The 24,259-nt window shown below is 41.2% G+C and overlaps 1 protein-coding gene across 7 annotated transcripts in view; it reads left to right on the forward strand.

The window, feature by feature from the left end:
• Positions 1–24,259, forward strand: part of DCLK2 (doublecortin like kinase 2) — a 179,671-nt gene that overhangs the window by 132,614 nt on the left and 22,798 nt on the right. For 3 of the 7 annotated variants that reach the window (XM_004088513.3, XM_012507959.2, XM_030816229.1), the window contains 5 exons: positions 9,935–10,010; positions 10,901–11,009; positions 14,048–14,105; positions 21,568–21,687; positions 21,913–22,059. In XM_004088513.3, coding sequence (XP_004088561.3) covers positions 9,935–10,010; positions 10,901–11,009; positions 14,048–14,105; positions 21,568–21,687; positions 21,913–22,059 — 510 coding nt within the window. The remainder of the gene's footprint in view (positions 1–9,934; positions 10,011–10,900; positions 11,010–14,047; positions 14,106–21,567; positions 21,688–21,912; positions 22,060–24,259) is intronic. The other 4 variants (XM_030816225.1, XM_030816226.1, XM_030816227.1 and 1 more) reach the window with 3 other exon arrangements.

Raw genomic sequence — 24,259 nt, forward strand, 5'->3', positions numbered from 1 at the left:
CAGAAATTCAGGAGCAGCTTAACTGGTGGTTCTGGTTCAAGATCTCTCATGAGGTTGCAGTCAAGACGCGTCCCAGGGCTGTAGCCGCCTGAAGGCTTGACTGGGAATGGAGGATCCCCCTCTGTGGTCACTCATTCACTTGCTGGCAAGCTGGTGCTGGCTGTTGGCAGGAGGCCTTGGTTACTCGCCATGTGGACCTCGCTGTAAGTTGGCTTGAGTTTCCTCAGAACACAGCAGGTGGCTTTCCCCACAACCAAGTGATAAAAGAGAGGGAGAGAGAGAGTGCCATACAGAAGCTGTCCATTCTGTGATCTATCCTTGGAAGCCAGACCCCATCTCTTCCATAATATCTTGGTGGTCACACACCAGCCCAACTCAGCATGGGGAGAGACATCACAGGGGCATGAGAAATGGGAGGTGGGGCTCACGAGGGCTATTGTGGAGTCTGGCAGTCACACCAGCCTTCTCTCCATTTTCATCTCTTTATCAGCCACTCAAAATTTCTGCCCTGGGCTGCTCCGGCTTCCTCATCCTGTCCTTTCCAACCTTCCTGTCCATCCTCTTTTTTGAGGGCTGCCAGAGTCTCACTCCATCAATTTTATTGCTTTGTTCTCCTTCCAGTCCTTGTTCTCCTTCCAGTCCTTTTGTTCCTCAGACTGATGACTCCCTACACATTCTTTTTCCTCCTCTTCAAATCCTAGAATCCCACCCCTGCGGACATCGTTTGCTTCTTTTAATGCTCGTCTTCCTGATTCTCCATTTTTCTGCTTGACCCCAGCCTATGATCTTCTGTTCCCTCTGTGCACGTTCCTCAGAGTCTCTTCAATCTAGCTGATAACTTTTCCCTTAGGAATATTTGCTATGCTTAAATCACAGCATTTTCTTTGGGACAGATAGGCAATAAAGAGTAGTAAATGTGTCATCAGCTGCCAGATGGATGAAGAAAGCATTTCCCTGAACTTTAATTCATCATTCATGTTCCAGTTTAAGACTTTTAAGGCAATAGTAACTTCAGGCTTCAGAGTCACAGCACATCTGTGGACACTGAGGGATAAAATGTTTCGTGTTTTGATGCTGAAGTGTATGCCTGGAGGCTGTCTGCTGTGAGCATTCTTGCCGGTTGAAAGAAGGAAGAAAAAAGTACATTTGGAACATTATCCAGCATCTTGAGATTATGAACTGTCTGATGTGCTGATATTTTATCTGATGATGTCTCCTGGGTCTGCTGGTGGTGAAAGATTTTCCAGATTTGTGAAGTGTGATGAAAGGGCTAGTAGTATCTCATCCTGATTGGCAGAGCTAAAATGTAACTCTTCGACCTTCTGAACTTGAACACTTCTTTTCAAAGCTGTGAAATGTAAATCCACAGTAGCTGCTGACCTTAGACATTTTTGCCTTTCCCTGGAGCTTTGGCTTTTCTTTTGTAATTAAGACTAGTTGATAACCTTCAATACTAAGAAACTGACCACTTCTCATTACCCCAGAGATGGATAGTGACTTCATCTTTCCATATAATTGATTTTGTAGAACAAAAACCAAAAGAGGGGCTAAGCAGTTTTGAAGTGCCCTAACAAAATAAGTCATAATGCATCTCACACTTGGAGGACAGTGATTTGCACATTGTAGTTGCTCAGTCAAATCTGGTACACTTGGGAAGTAAATGACTCACCTGGGGTGAAGCCCATCTTTCTGAGGATGCAGGGAGGGTTTACCAGTGTATAAATAGGATCAATTGTAAGAATTTCATTTGAATACAACCGGCACATGTGTTAAACTTAAATGCCCCATTATTCATGAAAGTGGGCCCAGAAATTCTTCTTGGTAGTGCAATATAGGTAACTGGATGGAGTTAAAGACTTAGAGATTGTCATCGTGGCTGCTTGTAGTAGCCTCCATAGTTATAACTGAAGAGGCAGGTACCTCTCTCATCACCCTGGCATCCTAGAAATCAGTGAAACCTCACAGTGAAAGCATGCAGGTATTTTTAGCAAGTAGGCATGGTCACACCACCTGTCTGTTGGTCACAATCCAGTAAGCCAACACCTTACTCGAAAGGCTTACTCAGAGGGGTGCAATGAGATTCTCTGCTGGTTTTGGCAGGCCATGTAGTCACCTGTGGTGGTGTCTGTATTTGGAAGAACAGGAAAGCAGAAGTTGGGTTCCATGCTGCTCCTTTGATAGACTGTAGAGCTGGCTGTTATTTTAAACCATATTCATGTTCAGGCAGTGGATTCTATTTAACACTGTTAACCAACCACAAGTCTTAAGTGCCACTGTTTTTGCCAAACGAAACCAAATCTAAGCATGCAGGCTGTGTTACCAGCCTCTGGGTGCTGATTCCAATTGTTTTCATATCTCATTACTCATACTGAAGTATTTCAAATTATCGGAAATCCAGTATGAAAATAATAAAGGTTTCTGTTCTTGAATACATTCCTAATTCAGCATTTATAATACTTTACATTGGATTTTATTCTAGTTAGTGGAAACAATGTTCCTAATGTTGAAAAAACCCACAAAAATGCCAATGATGCAAATCTATTTACAAGTACTATCTAGTGTATTTATTTTTTTAAATTCAGTATACTTCAGAAGTTACCTTTTTAAAGAAAAAATTTCTCAAATTCTATTTGAGGAAAGGCTGTGAATTTATCAATTTGTATATCATGTGACTGAATTACAGGAATGTTACTATAGTTATATAATCGTAAAACATGTTCTAAATATACCATAGTGTATATTTTGATCAGCAAGTCTAGAATTGGGTGACTTCCTTTAGTTGGTTTAATAGCCTTGCAGGACTTTTCTCATAATCTTAGAGGATAGGACAGTGTGAGAATCACCAAGAAGCTCTTGGGCTCTGGAGTCAGCCCTGGGTTTGGATTCTGATTCCACATTTGCTGTGGTGATGGGCAAGTTATATAACCTCTCTAAGCTCTGATTTCTTCACAGGTCAATGGAGATGATGACCATACCTAACTCATTCAATGCAAAATACTCACTTCATGACTTGGTACAAAGTAGGATTCAGTAAACCATGTGGGTGTCCTCTTTCCTTTTCTTAAAAAGACAAGGTTGTTTGGCTATAGATGACTTGCAGTGGTTAGAGTGACGGGGTGAACTTACACAGATTATGGTAGCTGAAGAGTTAATTAAAATTGCTGCCAGAAACTTCATCCACAGATGTTCTCAACCTTGGCTGCATGTTGGATCATCTGCAGAGCTTTTAAAAAATCCTGATACCTGAGATTCTTTAATCAACTTGGGATTCAGATTGATAATAGAATTTTTCAAATCTTCCTATGTGATTCTAAGATGTGAGGAAAGAATGGCTGCTTTATAGCAACAACCATACCCTGAAGGTTGTTCTGTTTTAGAGTTTAAAAGTGCAAGAATTATCTTGGAGGAAAAGCTTTCCTAAGAAAGTTCTTGCTGACCAGGAGTTTGCCTGCTGGCCAAATTCAGCCAATCACCGGTTTTTCTGAATAAATGTTATTGGAACATATCCATGCTCATCTGTTCATATATGGCCGTTTTCATACTCCAGCAGCAGAGCCAAAGAGTTGCCACAGAGAACCTGTGACCCATGAAGCCTAAAATACTACTTTCTGGTCCTTCATAGAAAATGTTTCTGACCTGCTGGGCACGATGGCTCACACCTGTAAACTCAGCACTTTGGGAGGCCGAGGCGGCTGGATTACTTGAGGTCAAGAGTTCAAGACCAGCCTGGCCAACATGATGAAACCCCATCTCTACTAAAAATACAAAAATTAGCCAGGCATGGTGGCACACACCTGTAATCCCAGCTACTCGGGAGGCCAAGGCAGGAGAATCACTTGCACCCGGGAGGCAGAGGTTGCAGTGAGCCGAGATCGCGCCACTGCACTCCACCCTGGGTGACAAGAGTGTCTCAAAAAAAAAAAAAGAAAATGTTTCTGACTTGACCCTTATAGTAGACCATTTACCACTTGAATTGTGATGCCATTTTCCAAAATGCACTCAAGAAAGTAAACTCACTACAGACAAATATTTCCTAGATTCTGTTCAAGTTTGTCCTTTTATAAAAAAAAAAAATGAAATATTAGGGAAAATCTTTCTCAAACCATGTTTTTACTCTGCTCTCACACCAAAAAAACAATAAGCACAGAAGAAGACTTTTGTGACCAAATGTGGGGGATGAGTTTCATTCCACCATCAAGTGAGCAGTCAGTTCTACAGCAGACACTAGGTGGGTGTCCTACCAATTCAATTCTGACGCTGTCTACCTGGAGATAGCATCAGATCCCATAGGTTGAGGGCCCATTCCCCAAAACTACCCCCTCCTTCAGACACCAGTGGCAAGTCTGGGCCTCTGGAACTTGTGAATGACCAGCTTCAAGTTGGAGTTCCCATGACCCCTCTTTGGGTTTGATTAATTTGCATTTCACTGAACAGTTCACTGTACTCAGGGAAGTGTTTACTAATTTATTATAAAGGATATTATGTTACAAAGGATACAGATGAAGATATGCATAGGGCGAGGTATGGGGAAGGCGTGCACAGCTTCCATGGCCTCCCTGGGCATGCCACCCTCCAGAAACCTCCACATATTCAGCTATCCAGAAGCGTTCCTAACCCTGTCCTTTTGGATTTTTATGGAGGCTTCATAACATAGGCATGATTGACAACCCTGTAGAAATATGACTGGATAAAAAGGGGTATGAGCTAAGCCCAGCAAAGCCGGTTTCTTCTGGTTTTTCTTAGCCTCTTTATAGAGCATTCCTCGCTTCAGGGTATGAGGCAGGACCTCCTCTGGAATGAGAGTCTTATGACTGCAGTCAGATTAGAGTCCTGCCTTAGGCAGGTGAAAGGAGGGCAGGAGAAGGTCAGAGAGATTGTTTTTCTGAGGCCTAAAGCATCCCAACATTATAACAAGGACTGTGGGAGTTAATGAGCCAGGAACATGGATAAAAACCAGTATAGCACAAGGGTAGCTAGCATTGTACTCAGGTCAGCAATAATATGCCATAATGCAGTAAGTAACCACTCTTGCTACTTTTTTTGAGACTTCCCTATTTCAGAACAGAGAACAGTTTTAGTGTAGTACTTAACATTTCTCCTTAAACTTCAAATTTGTAGAAATTGTGGTAATCTACTTATCAAAGAAGTTTAACATAGGACCCTCTGACAGAACTCCCTGGCTAAAAACATAGAAAACTGGAGTGTTGCTCATCATCAGATGTCCTCCCTCAGCCATGAATGCCTTTAAATGATGCTAGCAGTTAAGAGCACCATAAAGCATCTTCTGCTTTGTTTTCAAGTATTTTTAAAAAATTTCTCAGCAGCCGGGTGCAGCAGCTCATGCCTGTAATCTCAGCACTTTGGGAGGCTAAGGCAGGGGATCTCTTGAGGTCAGCAGTTCGAGACCAGCCTGGCCAAAGTGGTGAAACCCCGTCTCTACCAAAAATTTTAAAAATTAGTCGGGCATGGTGGCGGGTGCTTGTAATCTCAGCTACCCGGGAGGCTGAGGCAGGAGAATCGCTTGAACCCGGGAGGCGGAGCTTGCAGTGAGACAAGATTGAGCCGCTACACTCCAGCCTGGGTGACAAAGTGAGACTCTGTCTCAAAAAAAAAGTTCTTAGCAGAAGAGGATTCTTGCACATTTCCCTTCCTTGCTTATTCATAAAAATGGAGCCACTGCTGCCAGAGAAGTGGCGAGGTGGTGCAGGGGCACCAGATCCCAGAGAAGACACTCAGCAATATCTTCAAGGTTCTTTTCTGTCACCTTCCCTCCTTGGCCAATCAGAACCAGGACCTCATTAGGAAATATATCCCCCGCCCCCTTGCCACTGTCAAACACAATCCTGTCTTTCTGAACCAGTTGGCAATTATGAATGGTATCCTGAAAAACCGTAAATGCTGCCATCCATTATGCTTTGTTGAGGAGGACCTTGCTAGCATACAGCATCTAGGCACTTTCTTTGTGCTGTCTCAGCATCATAGTTGGTGATGGAAGCAGGAATGCTCATTAGCATTTTAAGAGGTTTTAATAGAAATTGTTAGTTTGACAATAGAAATGGGACAGGTTTAATCCTGAATGCCATATTTGATCTCTCTGGTACAAATTCAATTCTTGCTTCAGTAAGAGAGTAATTCATTTACAGGAGACAAGGGAATATACACATTTTGCAAAGGAAATGATGAGAATTTTGCAAAGTCACAGCTTTATTTCTTGTATTTTCATTGCTCTCTGTCTGCATGTCTCTCAGGGCACTGGGAATCTTTGCCTTATATTTAACAATAGATGCTTCACACTTGCCAGTGATCTGTCCAGAGATCTTACTGAATACCCAGCTTTTCTTCTACCTCTGGAAAGCCAAGCTTCATTAGTGGGAGGTCCAATGAACTGAATCACTAGCTGAGCGATTCAAACACAAGCTCAGATTTGTGCTGTAGCAAAATGGCTCCCTCTCACGGCTCTTCAGAGTCATTTGTAACCATCAGCACCCATCCTGAAATGCAGAGGTTTCACTGAAGGTTTTAAGTTTAGGTGCACCTATTTCTCCTCATAAGGTCGTAAACATCTGAGCAGTAATAATGATGTGTCTTCATCTTCTTATCCCTTAAAACAGCACAAGTCATTGTTGTAGATTTTACTGAGGAGTGAAGAGGGAGAAAGAAAATTGTCTCTGTGTCTAACTATGTTTCTCTGTTCAGCTGCACTGTAATAAAATTATCCCCTTTATTTTTTCATGCTTTTTTCTTCTCTTTAGGAAAGGCTTATTTTCAAATAAAGGAACATATTTGGTTAAGTAATTGGATAAGTCATCCCTGTTAACGCTACATAATTGTTTGTTTTAATGCTTGAGGCTTAACACCTTTTAAAAAATATTAATTTAACAGCTTTGAAAAATGTCCTTGCCCTTATTGTTTGCTAAGAAGCTGCATTTCCTGGTGTTTAGTGGAGCCTTTGTTAGGTACACTTGAAAGTGGCCCTTCGCTTGGCCCCATGCCATGCTCGCTCTTGCTCACTCTCGCGCGCTCTCTGTCTCTCCCCCCCCCCCCCCCCCCCCGCCCCAACAAGGCCCCCTGTTCCTTCTGAGGCTCAAGGCTTCAGCCCAGCCACTCTCTTTTAGTCACTGGAGACCAGGCTTCCATCACTTGTCCTGTTTCCTGGTCTCTTTCCCTGCTGCATGTCACCCACAAATCCCAACACATGCCAGATTTGTAATTGCTGAGCTATATAGGGGATCAGGGTAGGGTGGGAGTGAAGGTTTAATCAAATAGACATTGGGAAAATTACAGTGGTTCACAGGAGCTCAACTGATAAACACTTGATTAGTTAGGATCCACGTGAAAATGTACATTGAAGTAGAAATGCCTGTGTTTCAGCCCCTCCTAATGTGATGAGTGTCCTTGACTCAGACAACACATCAGCTTGCAGTAAACCAGTGCTTACCCAAATTAGCTCAAGAAAGGGACTTGTTGTAGGACCATCACCTGCTTCCAGGACAGCTGAACAAGCAGGCTTCATGGAGAGCAGGGACCCATGTACAGGTCTTAGGACCTCAGCTGTGGGTGTGGGGACCTGCACTCTGCTCAAAGTCCTGAGGCCTGAGTGCTGGGAGAGGCGGTGGTTCCTGCCCAGTGACCATGCCTGACCCAGCTGCCTGTGGCCTGACCATGTGGGGCTGCGTTGCCCTGGGCTGTGAGATTTAGACATGTGGGTCCACTGGTCACGTCCACCATGCTTCTCGAGCACTGATTTTCCACCTCCCCTGTTACTTTATTCTGGGGCAGGCAGTGATTAGCAGAGATCTTTTTATCTTCTGAGATATAACTTTCCAGAAAAATCATGTTCATATCTTTATTCCTATTAAGAATTTGGCTGGCCAGGCCAAATGGTGGCTCACGCCTGTAATCCCAGCACTTTGGGAGGCTGAGGCAGGCAGATGGCTTAAACCCAGGAGTTCAAGACCAGCCTGGGAATGAGACCCTGTCTCTATGAAAAATACAAAAATTAGCTGGGTGTGGTGGCGTATACTTGTAGTCCCAGCTGCTTGGGAGACTGAGGTGGGAGGATCCCTTGAGCCTGGGAGGCGGAGGTTGCAGTGAGCCAAGATTGCATCACTGCACTCCCGCCTGGGCAACAGAGTGAGACCCTGTCTTTTATTTAACAAAAGGTCTCTTATGGCCATTTACATTCAACAGTTCACATTCTTTTTTTTTTTTTTGAGAAGGAGTTTCGCTCTTGTTGCCTGTGCTGGAGCGCAGTGGCATGATCTCAACTCACTGCAACCTCCACCTCCCCGTTCAAGTGATTCTTTTTTTTTTGTTTTTTTTTTGAGACGTAGTCTCGCTTTTTCACCCAGGCTGGAGTGCAGTGGCTCAATCTCGGCTCACTGCAAGCTCCGCCTCCCGGGTTCACGCCATTCTCCTGCCTCAGCCTCTCCAAGTAGCTGGGACTACAGGCGCCTGCCACCACGCCCGACTAATTTTTTTTTTTGTATTTTTGGTAGAGACGGGATTTCACCGTGGTCTCGATCTCCTGACCTCGTGATCCGCCCGCCTCGGCCTCCCAAAGTGCTGGGATTACAAGCATGAGCCACCGCACCCGGCCTCAAGTGATTCTTATACCTGCCAAGTAGCTGGGATTACAGTCATGCGTCACCACGCCTGACCGATTTTGTATTTTCAGTAGAGATGCGGTTTCACCATGTTGGTCAGGCTGGTCTCAAACTCCTCACCTCAGGTGATCCACCCATCACGGCCTCCCAAAGTGCTGGGATTATAGGTGTGCACCACCGCACCAAGCCCACATTCTTAATCACTCATTTCAAGGTTCTGTGCCAGATGATTTAAGAAAAGGCACTGATAAACTAATATTGAGTTAGTGTTACATGTCAGAGACAAAGTGATTTTACAGGAATAAGCTAATTTTTATTCTCTAGCAAATCTTTGAGTTGGGCACTGCTACTACCTCCATTTTCAGGGGATAAAATGAAGACTTGGAAAGTTTAAGTAACTTTTGAAAGATAAAAGCAAATTGAATTATTGTCAAGTATAAAACGCATCAGAACAAGTGGTGGGAAACACATTAGACAAGTAGGTAGGGGGACAGATCATGGCCCAAATGCCACGCTGAAGATTTTGGAGTTACTTATTATGTTGGTAACAAAGACACACTGGGGTTTTTGAATCCTGGAGGTGATATCCCAACTACTCTTAGGAAAAATTTCTCTGGCAATACTATGTGGAATGGGAGAGACTGAGAGTAACTAAAGAGGCCTTTGATGCAATGCCAAGTGAAGCCGGAGAAGGACTTGGACCAGGGTGGTGGCCGTGGGTGGGGAATGGAATAGAGCATGGTATGATTTTCTTTTAGGCTTTCCTTTTACGTCCCTTCTCTGGACCTTGTTTTTAAACACTAGCTTTTTAAACATTCTGCCATTGAGTGCTGTCGATTTGGAGTTGCCTTCAATTTTAGCAGCTAAAAATTAAACAGAACAACAAAAAAGTTAAATTTTGAAAAATTGCAGTTGTCCATCAGTTATCATTTATTGTGAGGAAATAAAATGATTAAACTCCTAGGAGTCACGTGTTTAACCTGGAACCATTATAATTATCTATAGTTCTAAGCCTTATTGTGCCACTAATAACTATCTTATCCAGCTGTGATGAGAGTCTTAATTCCTTTTGTGGAAGTAAAAAATAACATAATTTCAAAAAAAGGTAACTGATGATTTTTCTTATGTCTAATCTGAATGAAATATCTATGGAAGAAATGCATTAATTTGACATGCATAAGGAGAGAGGTGAGATGAGAAGAAAGAGAATGCCTCCTTGGTTTCTGTGACATATTTTTACATTCTGTAAGCATTTTCTGTGTCAACAGATTAGTTAGCTAAAGATTTGTAAATTATCCTGATAAATAATGGTCATTCTCCTCTTTCAGCAGATTTCTGCTCACAGCAGATCTTCTTCCAATGTAAACGGTGGACCTGAACTTGACCGTTGCATAAGTCCTGAAGGTAGTTCTCAATCTGATCATTACTTTGATAAAGGAAATCATGCATGGGAACTTGGTGCTCACCTAAAACTCACTTGTGCTAAGTTACAATCTTGCTAAAGAGGGATGTGATCACATCACCTATCAGCCCCTTTGGCCTTAGTAAGAGGCGGGGATGGGGGTTACTTCAAGATAAAGAAAAATCTCATTGTCATTAACTAGGCTATTGAAGCTTCAGATTTTAGACTTGGGCTTTTATTTTTGTGGTGATCTGCTCACAACTTCTAAATGTATTTCCTTTCTCTCAATTAGATAACAAAACTGTGTTTTCTTCATTTGGTTTCTTCTGTGTGCTGGACACTGGGACATGTAGTGAGAAGTGGGCAGATCTTAACCCTTCCCCCACATACCTTTTTGAGAAAGCTTTGAGCCAGGAATTAGCCTTAACAAGGCATCTATCTTATCTGGGTAGAATTTTCTCTACTAGAAAATCTTGAAGAGAAATCTTGAACATTTTGAAGATTAAATTCCCACTGCCATCCTCTTCTTTGTTTTTTTTTTTTTTTTCTTTTTCTATCATCTTGTATCCCCTGCCCCTTTCTTGAACATTGACAAAAAAGTTTGGATAAGTTTTAGTGAAATATCCTTTTTACCTAAGGCTAATCACTTATTTCACCTGATGTCTCAGGGATTTGTTAGGTTTATTGACTATAGGTTTCTGATTTCAACCAACAAAGTCAAAAGGAAATTGGTGATTCAGGTGTTCTATTCAGGAAATGTGCCCAGATATTTTATTTAGTTTCACCATAGATTTAGAAATAAATGCATCACAGTTTACTATTTTACAAATATGTAGTAATCAGTATAAAATGCTGATGTTTTCTTTAGAATTTGCATTTATCCTTTTTGCAGGTGTGAATGGAAACAGATGCTCTGAATCATCAACTCTTCTTGAGAAATACAAAATTGGAAAGGTCATTGGTGATGGCAATTTTGCAGTAGTCAAAGAGTGTATAGACAGGTGAGTGGACAGTGAGGATAATTAATGAATAATGAAAATGATAAATAATGAAAACTGTATCATCTACAGATACAGTTTTCCGTGGAGCTTATTCTTAATTTTAAAAAGGCCCTTCTGGAAAGTCTCTCTTTGGTCTTCCCTGAGTCTGCCCTTGTGACCAGCCATTTCTTTCTTTCTTTTTTTTTTTTTTTTTTTAATTTTTTTTTTAATCTTTTTTATTTATTTTTTTTTTTTTTGAGACGGAGTCTCACTCTGTCACCCAGGCTGGAGTGCAGTGGCGCGATCTCGGCTCACTGCAAACTCCGCCTCCCAGGTTCACGCCATTCTCCTGCCTCAGCCTCTCCGAGTAGCTGGGACTACAGGCGCCCGCCACCACGCCCAGCCAAATTTTTTGTATTTTTAGTAGAGACGGGGTTTCACAGTGGTCTTGATCTCCTGACCTCGTGATCCGCCCGCCTCGGCCTCCCAAAGTGCTGGGATTACAAGCGTGAGCCACTGTGCCCGGCCTTTTTTCAATCTTAAAAAAAAAAAAAGGTCAGGGTCTCACTCTGTCACCCAGGCTAGAGTGCAGTGGCACCATCATAGCTCACTGCAGCCTCAATCTCCAGGATGCCAGTGATTCTTCCACCTCAGCATCCCAGCTAATTTTTAAATTTTTAATAGAGACAGGGTCTTGCTTTGTTGCCAGGCTGGTCCTAGGCTCCTTGCTTCAAACAATCCTCCTGTCTTGGCCTACTGAAGTGCTGGAATTACGGGCGTGAGTGACTGTCCCCAGCAGGGATCAGCCATTTTGCATGCCCACAGGAAAAATATGATACATATGTACATAGAGTATAAAACTGTTTTGTGTGCATTTGGGCTGAGATATATATAAGGTCTCATCATGAGCCAGAGAGGAATGAGAATAATAAGTCATTTTTAAGAACGTCTCCTATATTTACCTGTGTCAGGCGTTGTTCTCAGTCTGTACTTGTATTAAATCACTTAATTCCTACAGTGATCCTCCCTCTCAGTTAATACTTAATGGAATATTCCAGTAGTTCAGGATATATGAGCTCTGACTCTGTTTAAGATCACAATCAGGCCAGGCCTTGTGGCTGGCTCACACCTGTAATCCCAGCACTTTGGGAGGCTGAGGTGTGTGGATTACATGAGGCCAGGAGTTCAAGACCAGCCTGGCCACCATGGTGAAACCCCCATCTCTACAAAAAACAAGAAAAACAAAAAAAAACAAAAAAAATTCCAGGTTGGGTGGCACACGCCTGAAGTCCCAGCTACTCGGGAGGCTGAGGCACGAGAATCACTTGAAGCTGGAAGGCGGAGGTTGCGGTGAGCCGAGATTGTGCCATTGCACTTCAGCCTGGGCAACAGATCAAGACTCTGTCTCAAAAAAAAAAAAAAAATCACAATCGGCCTACTTTTGCCTATTCCAGATTTTTTTATAAACAATATTCAAACTAGAAAAGACTCAGATTAGAGTCTTGGTTGAGATTAGAGTCTTGGTGTTTATAGGCTGCTATCCTTCCCATTCTAAGTGATAATTTTTATCATTTCTGGGATTTTTCCAGAAAGTTTTGGTAACTACAATTTTTCCGTTTTGTTACATCTCCAATGAAGCTTTAGTGCTCCTTATATTGGTACACAAGGTAATGCCTTGTTCTCTGAGTCCTTTTACCCAGCTGTTATACACAGACTGCCACCTAAGTAACAAAGTAAGCATCTAAAGTACGTCTTTTAAAGACTAGTCAGAAATCTGAGGCAGGATTTAGTTTTTGTTATAGGGAGAACAATTTAAGGACAAGTGATTCTTCCAAGCCAGGTCTCATCAGTGTGTACTATGACCACCTGGCAAATCCAGCTGTGCTTGAGAGAACAAGTGTATTCTACGAGTACTGTGGTGTTCTTTATTGAATGGTTTTTCTATACTCAAACACATTTTTGGCATGTTAAAATTAAATTATTTTAAAGATGATTAAAAATTAAGTAATGGCCGGACACAGTGGCTCACGCCTATAATCCCAGCACTTTGGGAGATGGAGGCGGGAGAATCACCTGAGGTCAGGAGTTCAAGACCAGCGTGGCCAACATGGTGAAACCCATCTCTACTAAAAATAAAAAAATTAGCCCAGTGGTGGTGGCAGGTGCCTGTAATCCCAGCTACTCGGGAGGCTGAGGCGGGAGAATTGCTTGAACCTGGGAGGCGGAGGATGCAGTGAGCCGAGGTTGCGCCATTGCACTCCAGCCTGGCTGACAGAGCGAGACTCTGTCTCAATGAATGAATGAATGAATGAATAAATAAATAAATAAATAAAAACATCAAGATTCTTATATCCGTGTGAATGATCTCTCTAGTGCCAGGAAAGAGCATTTAAAGGTGTGACTAACTTGGTACCAGATCAGATCCTAGCTGAAGTTTTGGCTGAGAAATAATGAAAGGGGACTTTTCACTTTTGAATTATGGGCTAATGTCGTTAATGGACTAATGTAAAAATATATTGATAATAACATTTTCTGTTAATTTGGCTTTTTAAAACTTTATTCTGTCTCCTAAGAGAACTATTTTGAGATTTACATATAGAAAGACTCTTTCTTGCCTCTCCCTGATGTAACAGAATTGAAATACTTTAAATATGAGTTTCTTAGTATTATAGTTAATATTTATGAAATAATATTTAATTAACATACAGTATGGCTTTGTTTTTGTTTTTAATTTTTTGGGTACCTTTGTCCCCTGACTCCACTAGATATTTTCTTTAATGCACAGAGGAAGAGCCAAGTTTTTCCTTCCTGGGTCTGTGCTGTAAATAAGACAGGAATCGGCCAGGTGTGGTGGCTCACGCCTGTAATCCCAACAATTTGGGAGGCTGAGACGGGAGGATCAGTTGAGCCCAGGAGTTCAAGACCAACCTGGGCAACATAATGAGACCTTGTCTCTACAAAAAAATAAAACAAAAATTTAAAGTATAAAAAAGAAAGAAAACAGGAAGGATGGTATCTGACTTATGTCTTTAAATGGTCTTCCTTTGATTATTCCCTAGGTCCACTGGAAAGGAGTTTGCCCTAAAGATTATAGACAAAGCCAAATGTTGTGGAAAGGTATAGTATGCATAACTCCTTTGTGAAAGAAACTAGAGTAACTTGGTGAGGTGTTTATTGTGATGAAGGAATTTAAGTGGGGACTTGACACGACTATCATAGCAGGAGTAGAGACCAGTAATAGTGGGAAAAACAGTTAAGCTGTTTTATTCCTGCTGTTTTTCAGAAACTTTAATCCTAAAACAGTAAATTGATTTGATCTTGGTCCTAACTAGAAAATGTAGATTCTTTTCTCTGGGAGATACCTATTTTAACACCCAAGAACACTCAAAAGGTGTGTCAAGAACTATGAGGGACCTGGGACTTTACTGGCAAGCTAACAAAGCCTTCCAGCTTCATATAGGCCAGCGGAACACAAGATTTCTGAGTCAGAGACAAAAGAATTTGTTACTCGTGACACAGCAGGTAGCATGAGCTTCATGCTTGCATTGGTTCCCCTTAACTCCCAAGTCCCATGGCAGTGAGGCAGAGGGGCCCAGCTGGATGATTTACACACAGTGGGTTTATGTCATAGCTGGGGAACTCTGAGCTTAGGAAACCCTCAGTCTTAGGAGGGAGGTGCTAGCAATCCTGCCCAATCTTTGCCTCAGAGGAGAATATTATTTTCATTATCCTGGTCAGGAAACAAATCTGCCATTTGCCTGTAAGGGAGACTCATCTCTGTGTTCCAAGGGTGTTTCCTGGACAAACATCCTTGGAAAGATAGTTTGGAACAGAAGCTGATGCATGATGAGCAGAAATGCTGTGAAGAATCATCTCCTCAATAAGATAAACTCTTTTCTTCTGTTCCACTCTCTAACTGGGGTTGGGAAAAGATCAACCAATAAAATGCTGCTGCAGTTACTGATACTTTAACTGTGTTTGAAAAAATAAATATTCCATAGCAGCGATGACAAAGACCTTTTTAGATTCCGTTGTGGTAACATAATCAATTAAGAGAACAAGCTGTAGAGCTGCATCATTCAACACTAGAGCTACCAGTCACGTACAGCTACAAAGCACTTGAATGTAGCCAGTCTGGATTGAAATGGGCTGCTAAGTATAAAATACACACCAGATTTTGAAGACTTAGTACTAAAAAAAGAATGTGAAATACCTCATTAATATCTTTGTATCTGATCACATGTTGAAATGAAAATATTTGGGTATATTAAGTTATAATTTTAAAAACCTTGCCTTTTAATGTGGTTCTTGGTTAGAGTTACGTATTTGGATCATGGTGTATATTTATGCTGGATACTGCTGCTCTAGAGCCAGATTCTATAAAGTGTATTCCTGGCCCTGCCTCTTCTTGGAAAATTTATTTAACCCCTCTATTTCTTCCTTTAAAATGTGGTTATTATCAACACCTAGAAAATAAGATTATTGTGAAAATTGGTTGAATTAAGCCATGGAAAACAGAGAAGTGCTAGTATATGATAAGAATTCAACACAAGTTAACTGCTAACATTATTAATATGCCAGAGGAGTTTAGAATTTATAATTAGCAGGATTTGATCTGATAGTTGTCATTTTATAGTTATGGAACTCCTAAACTGGTCTTCATTGGACTTCTACAAAGTAGTGTATTTTTAACAGGAAATGTAAAATATTCTGCTCAAATGTTTTAGAAAAATCTTCTCAGAACTCCAGAATGGAAAATCCAGGAGGCAAATTTGTCATTTACTTTTTTTTTTTTTTTTACCACACTGTGATAATTACTGAAGCATAGACTGTATAGACTGTGCAAAATGCCCCTTTTCCTTTGAATAAGTAAGGTTTTCTTTCCCTTAATTTTCTTTAAATAATTTGATGTGCTTTTACTTATTCTTCTAGCAATATTACTAATGTTTTTCACTGTAATAGCCTTTTCTCCATATGTGTAAGGGTTCTGCTTTCGATGTGGTGTTGTGTGATTTAAGCAGAACGTATCATAATTTGGTAAGCCAGGTTCTATAGAACTACATTAAAAATTTTTTCAAAACAGTAAAAATAAAAGGTGCTCTGGTAAGGATATGGTTTACGTGATTAAAATTTAAACAGCTGCTTCCATGGTTGGAAAAAGTCTTTGTATGCAAAAAATTTAGTCTAGTACACTAAGGGCTGAGGCAAATGGATAAGTCATTTCTAACATTTGAATCTTATTTTTTCTAGTCTCTGAATGTCATTCTATTTTTATAATGCATGATCGAATATTTTTCCACTTTTACATTTTGCTTATCTAAGCTATTTCCACATTAAGACTATACAAAATTATAATTTTAAAACTTGATTAGTTACAAATAAGTTTATTTTTCCCATTAGATCTTATTTTTAGAAAAAAATTATATAGAGAATTTTTGTTAATTTGAGGGAGTGGTATTCAGTCACTGCTTTGGAGTGTTGGCCACCTCTGCTATATACAGAAAATTAATAATGCTGAAAATAATATCTACTATTTGTTAAAATGTATTATTTATCCAGGCTTGGATATATAGGAACTTTGCACATTACCTTTAATGACTTGCAAAACAGATGCGCAAGTTTTACAGATAAGGAAACAGACTCAGATTAAATAGCTTCCAAAAAGTCACACAGAGACAGAGCTGTGACTGGAATTTTGGGCTGTTTGGTTACACAGCCTGCACATTGGCTGATCTACTGTGTTCCCTCTCTAAGTTCAATTTATTCATTTCTTCAGGTGATACAATACTTGGGGAACATTCTTACTCTCTTGCCTTCTGTTTATTCATCCTTAATATACACAGGCATTGTTAGATTCATGTATTCACCTAAATTTTGGTGTGTATTCTGTCTGCAAGACACTGTGCTAAGAATAGGGTAATGTATAAATTAATACCAGTTCTGCAAAGAATGTTGGAGTTCAGGGGAAGCACGTGGGAGAGAAGTAGGTGACCAGCGAAGATGCTACAGAGGAAGAAGCATTTGGGCTGGAGCAGGAACAGTGGGTAGGGAGGGTTTTAGGAGGCAGCAATCAAAGAGCGGCCTACCAGGTGGTCAGAACAGTCTGAGCAAAGGCCCAGAGGACAGAAAGCACGTTGGGCCCTTCCAAGTAGGAGATTATTACAAGAGCTGCGTTGGGGCCAGATTTATAGAGGCTTTTGAGAATGCTATGGTATTTATAAATTTAAGAATTCTTCCAGTTCTAATATTCTCTTTCATGCTAAATAAATATCTATTGAATTCCCACAGTGTACAAAGCCCTGAGCTTTCTGTTCTGGTGCTTAGAAGTGGTCCTTCTTTGTGTTCCTACTGTATACAGTTTTGCATTCATCATCTACATGGGCCCAGGCAGGACATAAATCCAGAAGTATATTTGGAAGTATTCGTTTCCTCAGGCTGTGGGGATAAATAACCACAAACTTGGTGGCTTAAAACAACCAAAAATTACTCTCTTACAGTTCAGGAGGCTGAGAGTCCAAAATCCATGCATCCTTTGGGGGTTTTGGGGAGAATCTGTTCCTTGCCTCCGAGCATCCAGTGACCAGCAGTATTCTTGGGTTGTGGTCACATCCCACCAGTCTCTGCCTCCATCTTCACGTTGCCTTCTCCTCTGTCTGTGTGAAACTTCCCTGTGCTTCTCTAGGAACATTTGTGGTGGCATTTAACCCTCTCCCCGCCACAATCCAGGGTTATCTTTCCACTGCAGAACCCTTCATGACATCTACAGAACTCTTTTCCCAAGTAAGGTAATATTTCCAAGTTGCAGGGATTAGGATTGATGTCTTTGGGTATCCATTATTCAGTCTGTTGCGTATATTTATCACAGAAATCACATGTGGTGATTTGTACATTTTCTCTCTCTCACCACTTTCTCCTCAGCAGTGTGCTCTGAGCAACACAGACGGCAGCTGTGAAGCCATTGTGGGTAGCGCAGTGCGTGATGTGTCTACTCCTTCACATGAACACTTTGGTACCTACTGTTCGTTAGTAACTGTGCTAGTTGCTGGAGAGTGAGGTAACCAAAACCTCCACAAGCTCTCAGTTCTAGAGGGTTAGTGACCAGCACACAAACAGTTGAAAGATGGTGGGATGAGAGCTGTGATTTGGGGCTGTGAGAGCAGGTGAGAGGACTACCTGACCCACCTGTGAGTGAGCAGGGGAGGTGACTTAGAAGAGGGGAGGTCTAATCTGGTTCTGAGAAGTATATAGGAGTTTTCCAAGAAGTAAATAAAGTTCCAGATAAAACTATGGCTGGAATGGTGGCTCATGCCTATAATCCCAGCACTTTGCGAGGCTGAGGTGGGAGGATTCCTTGAGCCCAGGAGTTCGAGACCAGCCCTGGCAACATAGTGAGACCCCATTTCTACAAAAAAAATAATTAACTGGGTGCACACCTGTGGTCCCAGCTACTCAGGAGGCTGAGGCAGGAGGATTGCTTGAGCCTGGGAGGTTGAGGTTGCAGTGAACTGGGATCACACCACTGCATTCCAGCTTGGGTGACAGAATGAGCCTCTTCTCAAAAAAAGAAAACTACTTGTGCAGATGCCTAGAAGTCTAGGTAAGGGATTGGCAAGAGGAACAGAGAGAACTGAACGGATGAATGGATGGATTCAGAGGCCACCAAGGAGGTAAATGGGCAGACATTGGTGATTGTGGGTATATTATCCACCCACAAGGAGGAGGAGGAAAGGAGGAATCGGTGCAATTCCTGTTTCTGCTTGGGACAGCCAGGTTTGTTCAATAAGATGGAGAACACAGAGGAAAGGACTGCTTTATGGGCTGGGATGGGTTGAGACAAGATGATTAGTCTGGTTTGAGAGAGTTGTTTTGTCTCCTATTATACCTCCCCATCCCTCTCTCTTTGTACGTTAAAAATCACCGTGTCCAAAGATAAGGCAGTGTCCTTTGCCAAGTTAGCAGTTTTGTCATTTACTCTCACACAGAACTGCGGAACACTGCCATGAAACGATTCATATGTAAATTATTTGGAGTTAGAATCATGAATCACTTAACATACATAATGGTAGATAATTGAATAACGTAAGTTCAGTATGGCTCAAGACAAAAGTAATATTCATATTATATTTAGAAATATTCTCCTGGAAAGTTTAGTCTAGAGAGCATTTTTTACGTATTAGAAACAGACTACATATAGGTTGCACAAGAAATAGATAACGTTTGTTAACGATTTTTATGCAGTACTTTTATTTTGCTTCTGATGATGGTTAGTTTCAAAAGTGGTTTGTTCCTTTATAGACAATTTTACAGGGACAGCAAGAGGTTGAGAAAGGCTAACAGCTTCCATGTTTTAACAAAAGCATTCACTCTGTGCTTAGAATACTAGCCATTGTCAAGTAGAATTCAGTAGGCTAATAAGTGATGGTGGAGGAAATGTTGCTGCAGTATTTGAAGGGTAACACTGCTGGTGGCCCTTAGGAGAAGTTCCACAATGTATCCCAGAAGACCTTCTGTTGTGCCTTTTATTGAAAAAGATAATAACTTTTGGGAGTTGTAGTCTCCTTATGTGGTAGATATCTTATTTTCTTCAATTTGAGAGAGGTTCTTGGGGTACTGGTGAGGGGATTATCTTACAGATATCACTAAATTAGCAACACAAACACAGCCCCCAAGGAGAGGCGAATATATAGACTCTTCTAACTTCAGATAAAATGAGGAGCAGGGAGGAGAATTGAAGTGATAGATTCATTTAGCTTTAAAATAAAAAACCTATTTAATGACAGTAGCAACTGTTGTCTTTGCTTCACATGGAGTGAAATAAATTCATGTGCTTGTTTATACATGTTCACAAAAGTGTATCTAACCCTGTTTTTTAGTGTGATTGAGGATATGCTTGGTGCACATGATCCAAAAGCTTCAAAATATGTGAATCAATGGAGAGGGTTTGCCAAGTCTTTTCTTTGTCTTTGCAACCACGAGGGGCTGGCTGTACAGCTGCTTCCCAAGGGAGGAAACGGGGCTCTGTCTGCTGCTCTGTAACTTAGACAGATGGGCTTGGAGACAGGTAGGAGAACCTGTTCTTGGCTTCCCAGCTGTGGTTTACTGGGGTCTAAGAAACACCATTCTTCAGATTTTGAAGCATTTGTTGAGTCCTGAGCCAGTCAAAGACTTCCTAACCCTGTTCATTAAAAGAAGCGTAGATTCTCCTCCTTGCACAAACCCTGGTGTGATTCTTAATCCCCACATCAGTGTGGTGCTACTGCATGCTCTTATCTTTTCAAGGAATTAAATATTTTCAGCTTACAGCTATAATTTTTATTTTGAAGAATTCCAGCTTGGCATTTACTGAATTCTTCCCCTTTGGAAGGTGATAATATGTGTATAAGAAAGATGGGCTTGGATGTCAGAAACCTAGTTTACATTCAACCTCCAGTGACTGTTTCCAAGGATAAAGTGTTCAAACATTACACAAGTACCTTACACAGCTACTAACAAACAGTGAATGATTCCTAGTAAATGTTGGTTTCCTTCTTTCCCATACTTCTGTTTAGCAAATTTGCACTGTCACTCGCTAACATTTATTGAGTGACTGCTTGGACAAGCACAGTGCATTCAGTGCTCAAGAAACAAAACCTACCATGTGCAGGAGCTTGAAACAGATTTTTCTCCGCATGTTATTTATTCATTTGTTATAATTTCTATTTCCAGCTATTGTCCAAAAGGATGAGGTGGCCCTTAGCTTCATGCATCCATGTGTAAAGATACATGTACACGTTGAGAGGTCTTAATGTCTCATTTAAAACACAGCAATCATTGTTCATGATTCATGGGTTGATGTATTAAGAATAATTCGTTAATTCTGTAAGTAAACATTTTGCTACAGTGCTGATCCCAACTGCATTACTCACCAGGATTGATAATCAGGTGGTGTTTTCAGAGGAGAAGTGATTAGAGCTAAAATGAGAATAGTGGTCCCCGTGGTACTGTATGTTTTCAGATTTCTGAAATACAAGATGTTAAGGAACATCCATCTGGTGAATGATTTAATATCCAGTCATAGAAGAAGAAAGTTCTTTTTTTCATAAATTTCAGCATGAAATTCAAATTCATGTTAGTAACAGTTTAAAAACTAAAAATGCTTAATGCCAGAAGTTATATGCCATAAGCATGCCAAGTTTTCTTATATGCCTAGTCTTTATTTGTGAGTGTATACTGAAATCAAAAAGTGGTTCTGGCTGAATTACAAAGCACAGAGCTGTGTGCTGAAGCTTTCATAGCATCACAACCTCTTAAGGTGTTAGAAATAATGAAGAGCGAGAAGACGGTATGCTTAATACACCACAGAAGCACCATGGAGCCTTTTGGGGATGTTTAGGAGTCTGTATCTTTTTGGTAATGTCAATAGTATGTTCACACTGTCCCTACGGGGACAATTAGGTCAGGTTTAGTTGTCTTTGTGCCAAGAGCAATGCTTTCTTTGGCATCAGATCCACAGGCTGTGTTTGTTTTGCTGTCCTCCAGGCCTTAGAGAGCAGAGGGTTCTGCGATTTCTGATCTCCTCTCTATACCGTTCATTTGACAGGAACACCTGATTGAGAATGAAGTGTCAATACTGCGCCGAGTGAAACATCCCAATATTATTATGCTGGTCGAGGAGATGGAAACAGCAACTGAGCTCTTTCTGGTGATGGAATTGGTCAAAGTAAGAGGATAGAGAGATTTTCTTGGTGCCTAGTCCCACAATTTACAATATCCTTGAAGGACCTAATCAGAAAAGTGTATTGCTACTTTGTAACTTTCATTATTTATAATCGCCGATTTTAGTGGCACTTGTGTCATTCTCTGCTTTATGCCAATGAGCCATCTTTCTTACCTTCATAGGATTGCACTGTTGATGCTTTGATACGTTCTTTTATGTATCCTTTAGGGTGGAGATCTCTTTGATGCAATTACTTCGTCGACCAAGTACACTGAGAGAGATGGCAGCGCCATGGTGTACAACTTAGCTAATGCCCTCAGGTATCTCCATGGCCTCAGCATCGTGCACAGAGACATCAAACCAGAGAATCTCTTGGTATGTCATCCCTGATTTTTCTGTTCCAATGAGTGCCTCTCTTCCTTTAAAAGGAGCACATGCAAATAATGGCATTTTATAGTCTATACCAGTCCTACATTATGAGACTTTAAATTTAGAAAATTAGCAAGACTCATGTCAATGACCATCAAATACTAAAGGAGTTCTTGAATTTTTCTGCATTTGTTATTTACCAGATGTATCATTTCGTTCTCACTCTGCTATAAAGAACTACCTGAGACTGGGTAATTTATGAAGAAAAGAGGTTTGATTGACTCACAGTTCCACAGGCTTAACAGGAAGGCCTCAGGAGACTTACAATCATGGCAGAAGGTGAAGGGGAAGCAAGCACCTTCTTCACATGGTGGCAGGAGAAAAAGAGCGAGGAAGGAAGTGCCACACATTTTTAAACCATCATATGTCATGAGAACTCACTGTCACAGGAACAACATGGGGGAAATCCGCTTCCATAATCAAGTCACCTCCCATGAGGTGCCTTCCCCAACATTGGGAATTACAGTTCAACATGAGATTTGGGTGGGGACACAGAGCCAAAACATGTCACCAGATATAAGAAAATACATTTTCATTTATATTTTAGTTGATGGTACTGACTTAAAGGTGAGCAGGAAAATTACTTTATAGGGCAGAAAATTGTGAAGAATATGAGACAGAATTAGAGGCTCATAGGAGACAGGAGTGGAACGTGGGGGTTCATTTATTTGCAGGGAATAATTTTGGAAATAGTCTAGTCCATTCATCTCAGCTTTACAGGCATGGAAACTGAGACCAAGAGATGCCTTTTTTTTTTTTCTTAGAAGTCTCTTTTATCCTATTATTCTACAGAATAAAAAGTCTTATTCTACTATGGTACCCAGAGTTCTTCATAGTCTGATCTCAATTTGCCTTTTCAGCTTCCTGTCCTGTTAATAACTCTTATCCATCCAACCCAACATGGCCTAAGCTTCAAGCCATATTGAACTCACCTTCATGGTGACTCTTGATAACTAGACACAGCCTGCTAATTGGGAACCAATCCTCATGACCACGTTATAGAAGAATTTTAGAGAAACTGGTTGGAGGATTTGACATTTACACTCCTCCCAGCCCCCCACAAACACACATGACATAGTTGGCTTCTTTATTTCCACCTTTCAGGGCTCTCATCCTCATTCCTGCTTAGGAGGCAAGCTTATCTGAGTCTTCTACATCATGTTAATCCAAACACAGATTCCTCCATCTGCAGTTTTTAGTTAAGACTTGACTTACCAACAGCCTTACACCTCCATTGCTTCTGTCCATACTGGTCTTCATTTGCAACATCCTCTCTTCCAGCAGTGTGGTAAACCATTCATCTTGTAATACATTGAGCAGAAGTTAAGTCTTCTTTAACATCACCCTAGACTTTCTAGACAAAGTTCAGTCACAGCCACCTCGGGTTTCTGCTGCACTTGCTATGGTGTTGTGATCTTTATCATATACTTGTCTGCCTCTTTGGGATTATGAGTACCATGGAGGCAAGGTTTGTGTCTAATTATCTTTATATCTCCAGTGGCTTGGATGGTGCCACGTAAACACATAATGGACAGCAGAGTGTTGCTCACTGACCACTGACACTCACTCAGCTAGCAACTGGTGCTAGAGCATGAGCCTCTACAGCCTGCTGTGAGCACCACACAAATAACTGTTGAAAGGAATATGCATCGATGCGCAGCGTCTGAAGCCATCCTGGGGACTTTTTATTTTTTGGCTAATCTAATCCAGAGTACCCATCTTTTCTTTTTGGTAATATCGTTTGATGATTTCTGAGTATCCATTTAAAAGTATGTGAAATTTTATCTCACTGTTTTCTGCCTTGAGGGAATTATATTTCATTTCTATATGTTCTTATTAGGAAAAGAAATATCCCTGCTCTGTGTTAAAAGAAAAAAAAGGTGGGGGGGATTATGGACTTGGTTTTACGAACTCTAACAAGGAATGGAGACAGAGTTGTAAACCGAGCCTCAGGAGGAAAGTAAGGATATGGCGTTCTCTCCTCAAAACAGGCTTCTCGCCCATTGGGACCTTGCAGCATGCCAGGCTCCTCCACCATCGAACTGAGTTTGGCCCGGGCTTGGCAAACAAAGGCACAGGGCTTTCTCCAGGTGTGCCCAGACACAAACACCGGGGCATTCATAAGGATACCCCCTTGACTGTTTCC

Source organism: Nomascus leucogenys, chromosome 7b (assembly GCF_006542625.1).
Source record: "Nomascus leucogenys isolate Asia chromosome 7b, Asia_NLE_v1, whole genome shotgun sequence".
In the NCBI taxonomy this organism is placed as follows: domain Eukaryota; kingdom Metazoa; phylum Chordata; class Mammalia; order Primates; family Hylobatidae; genus Nomascus; species Nomascus leucogenys.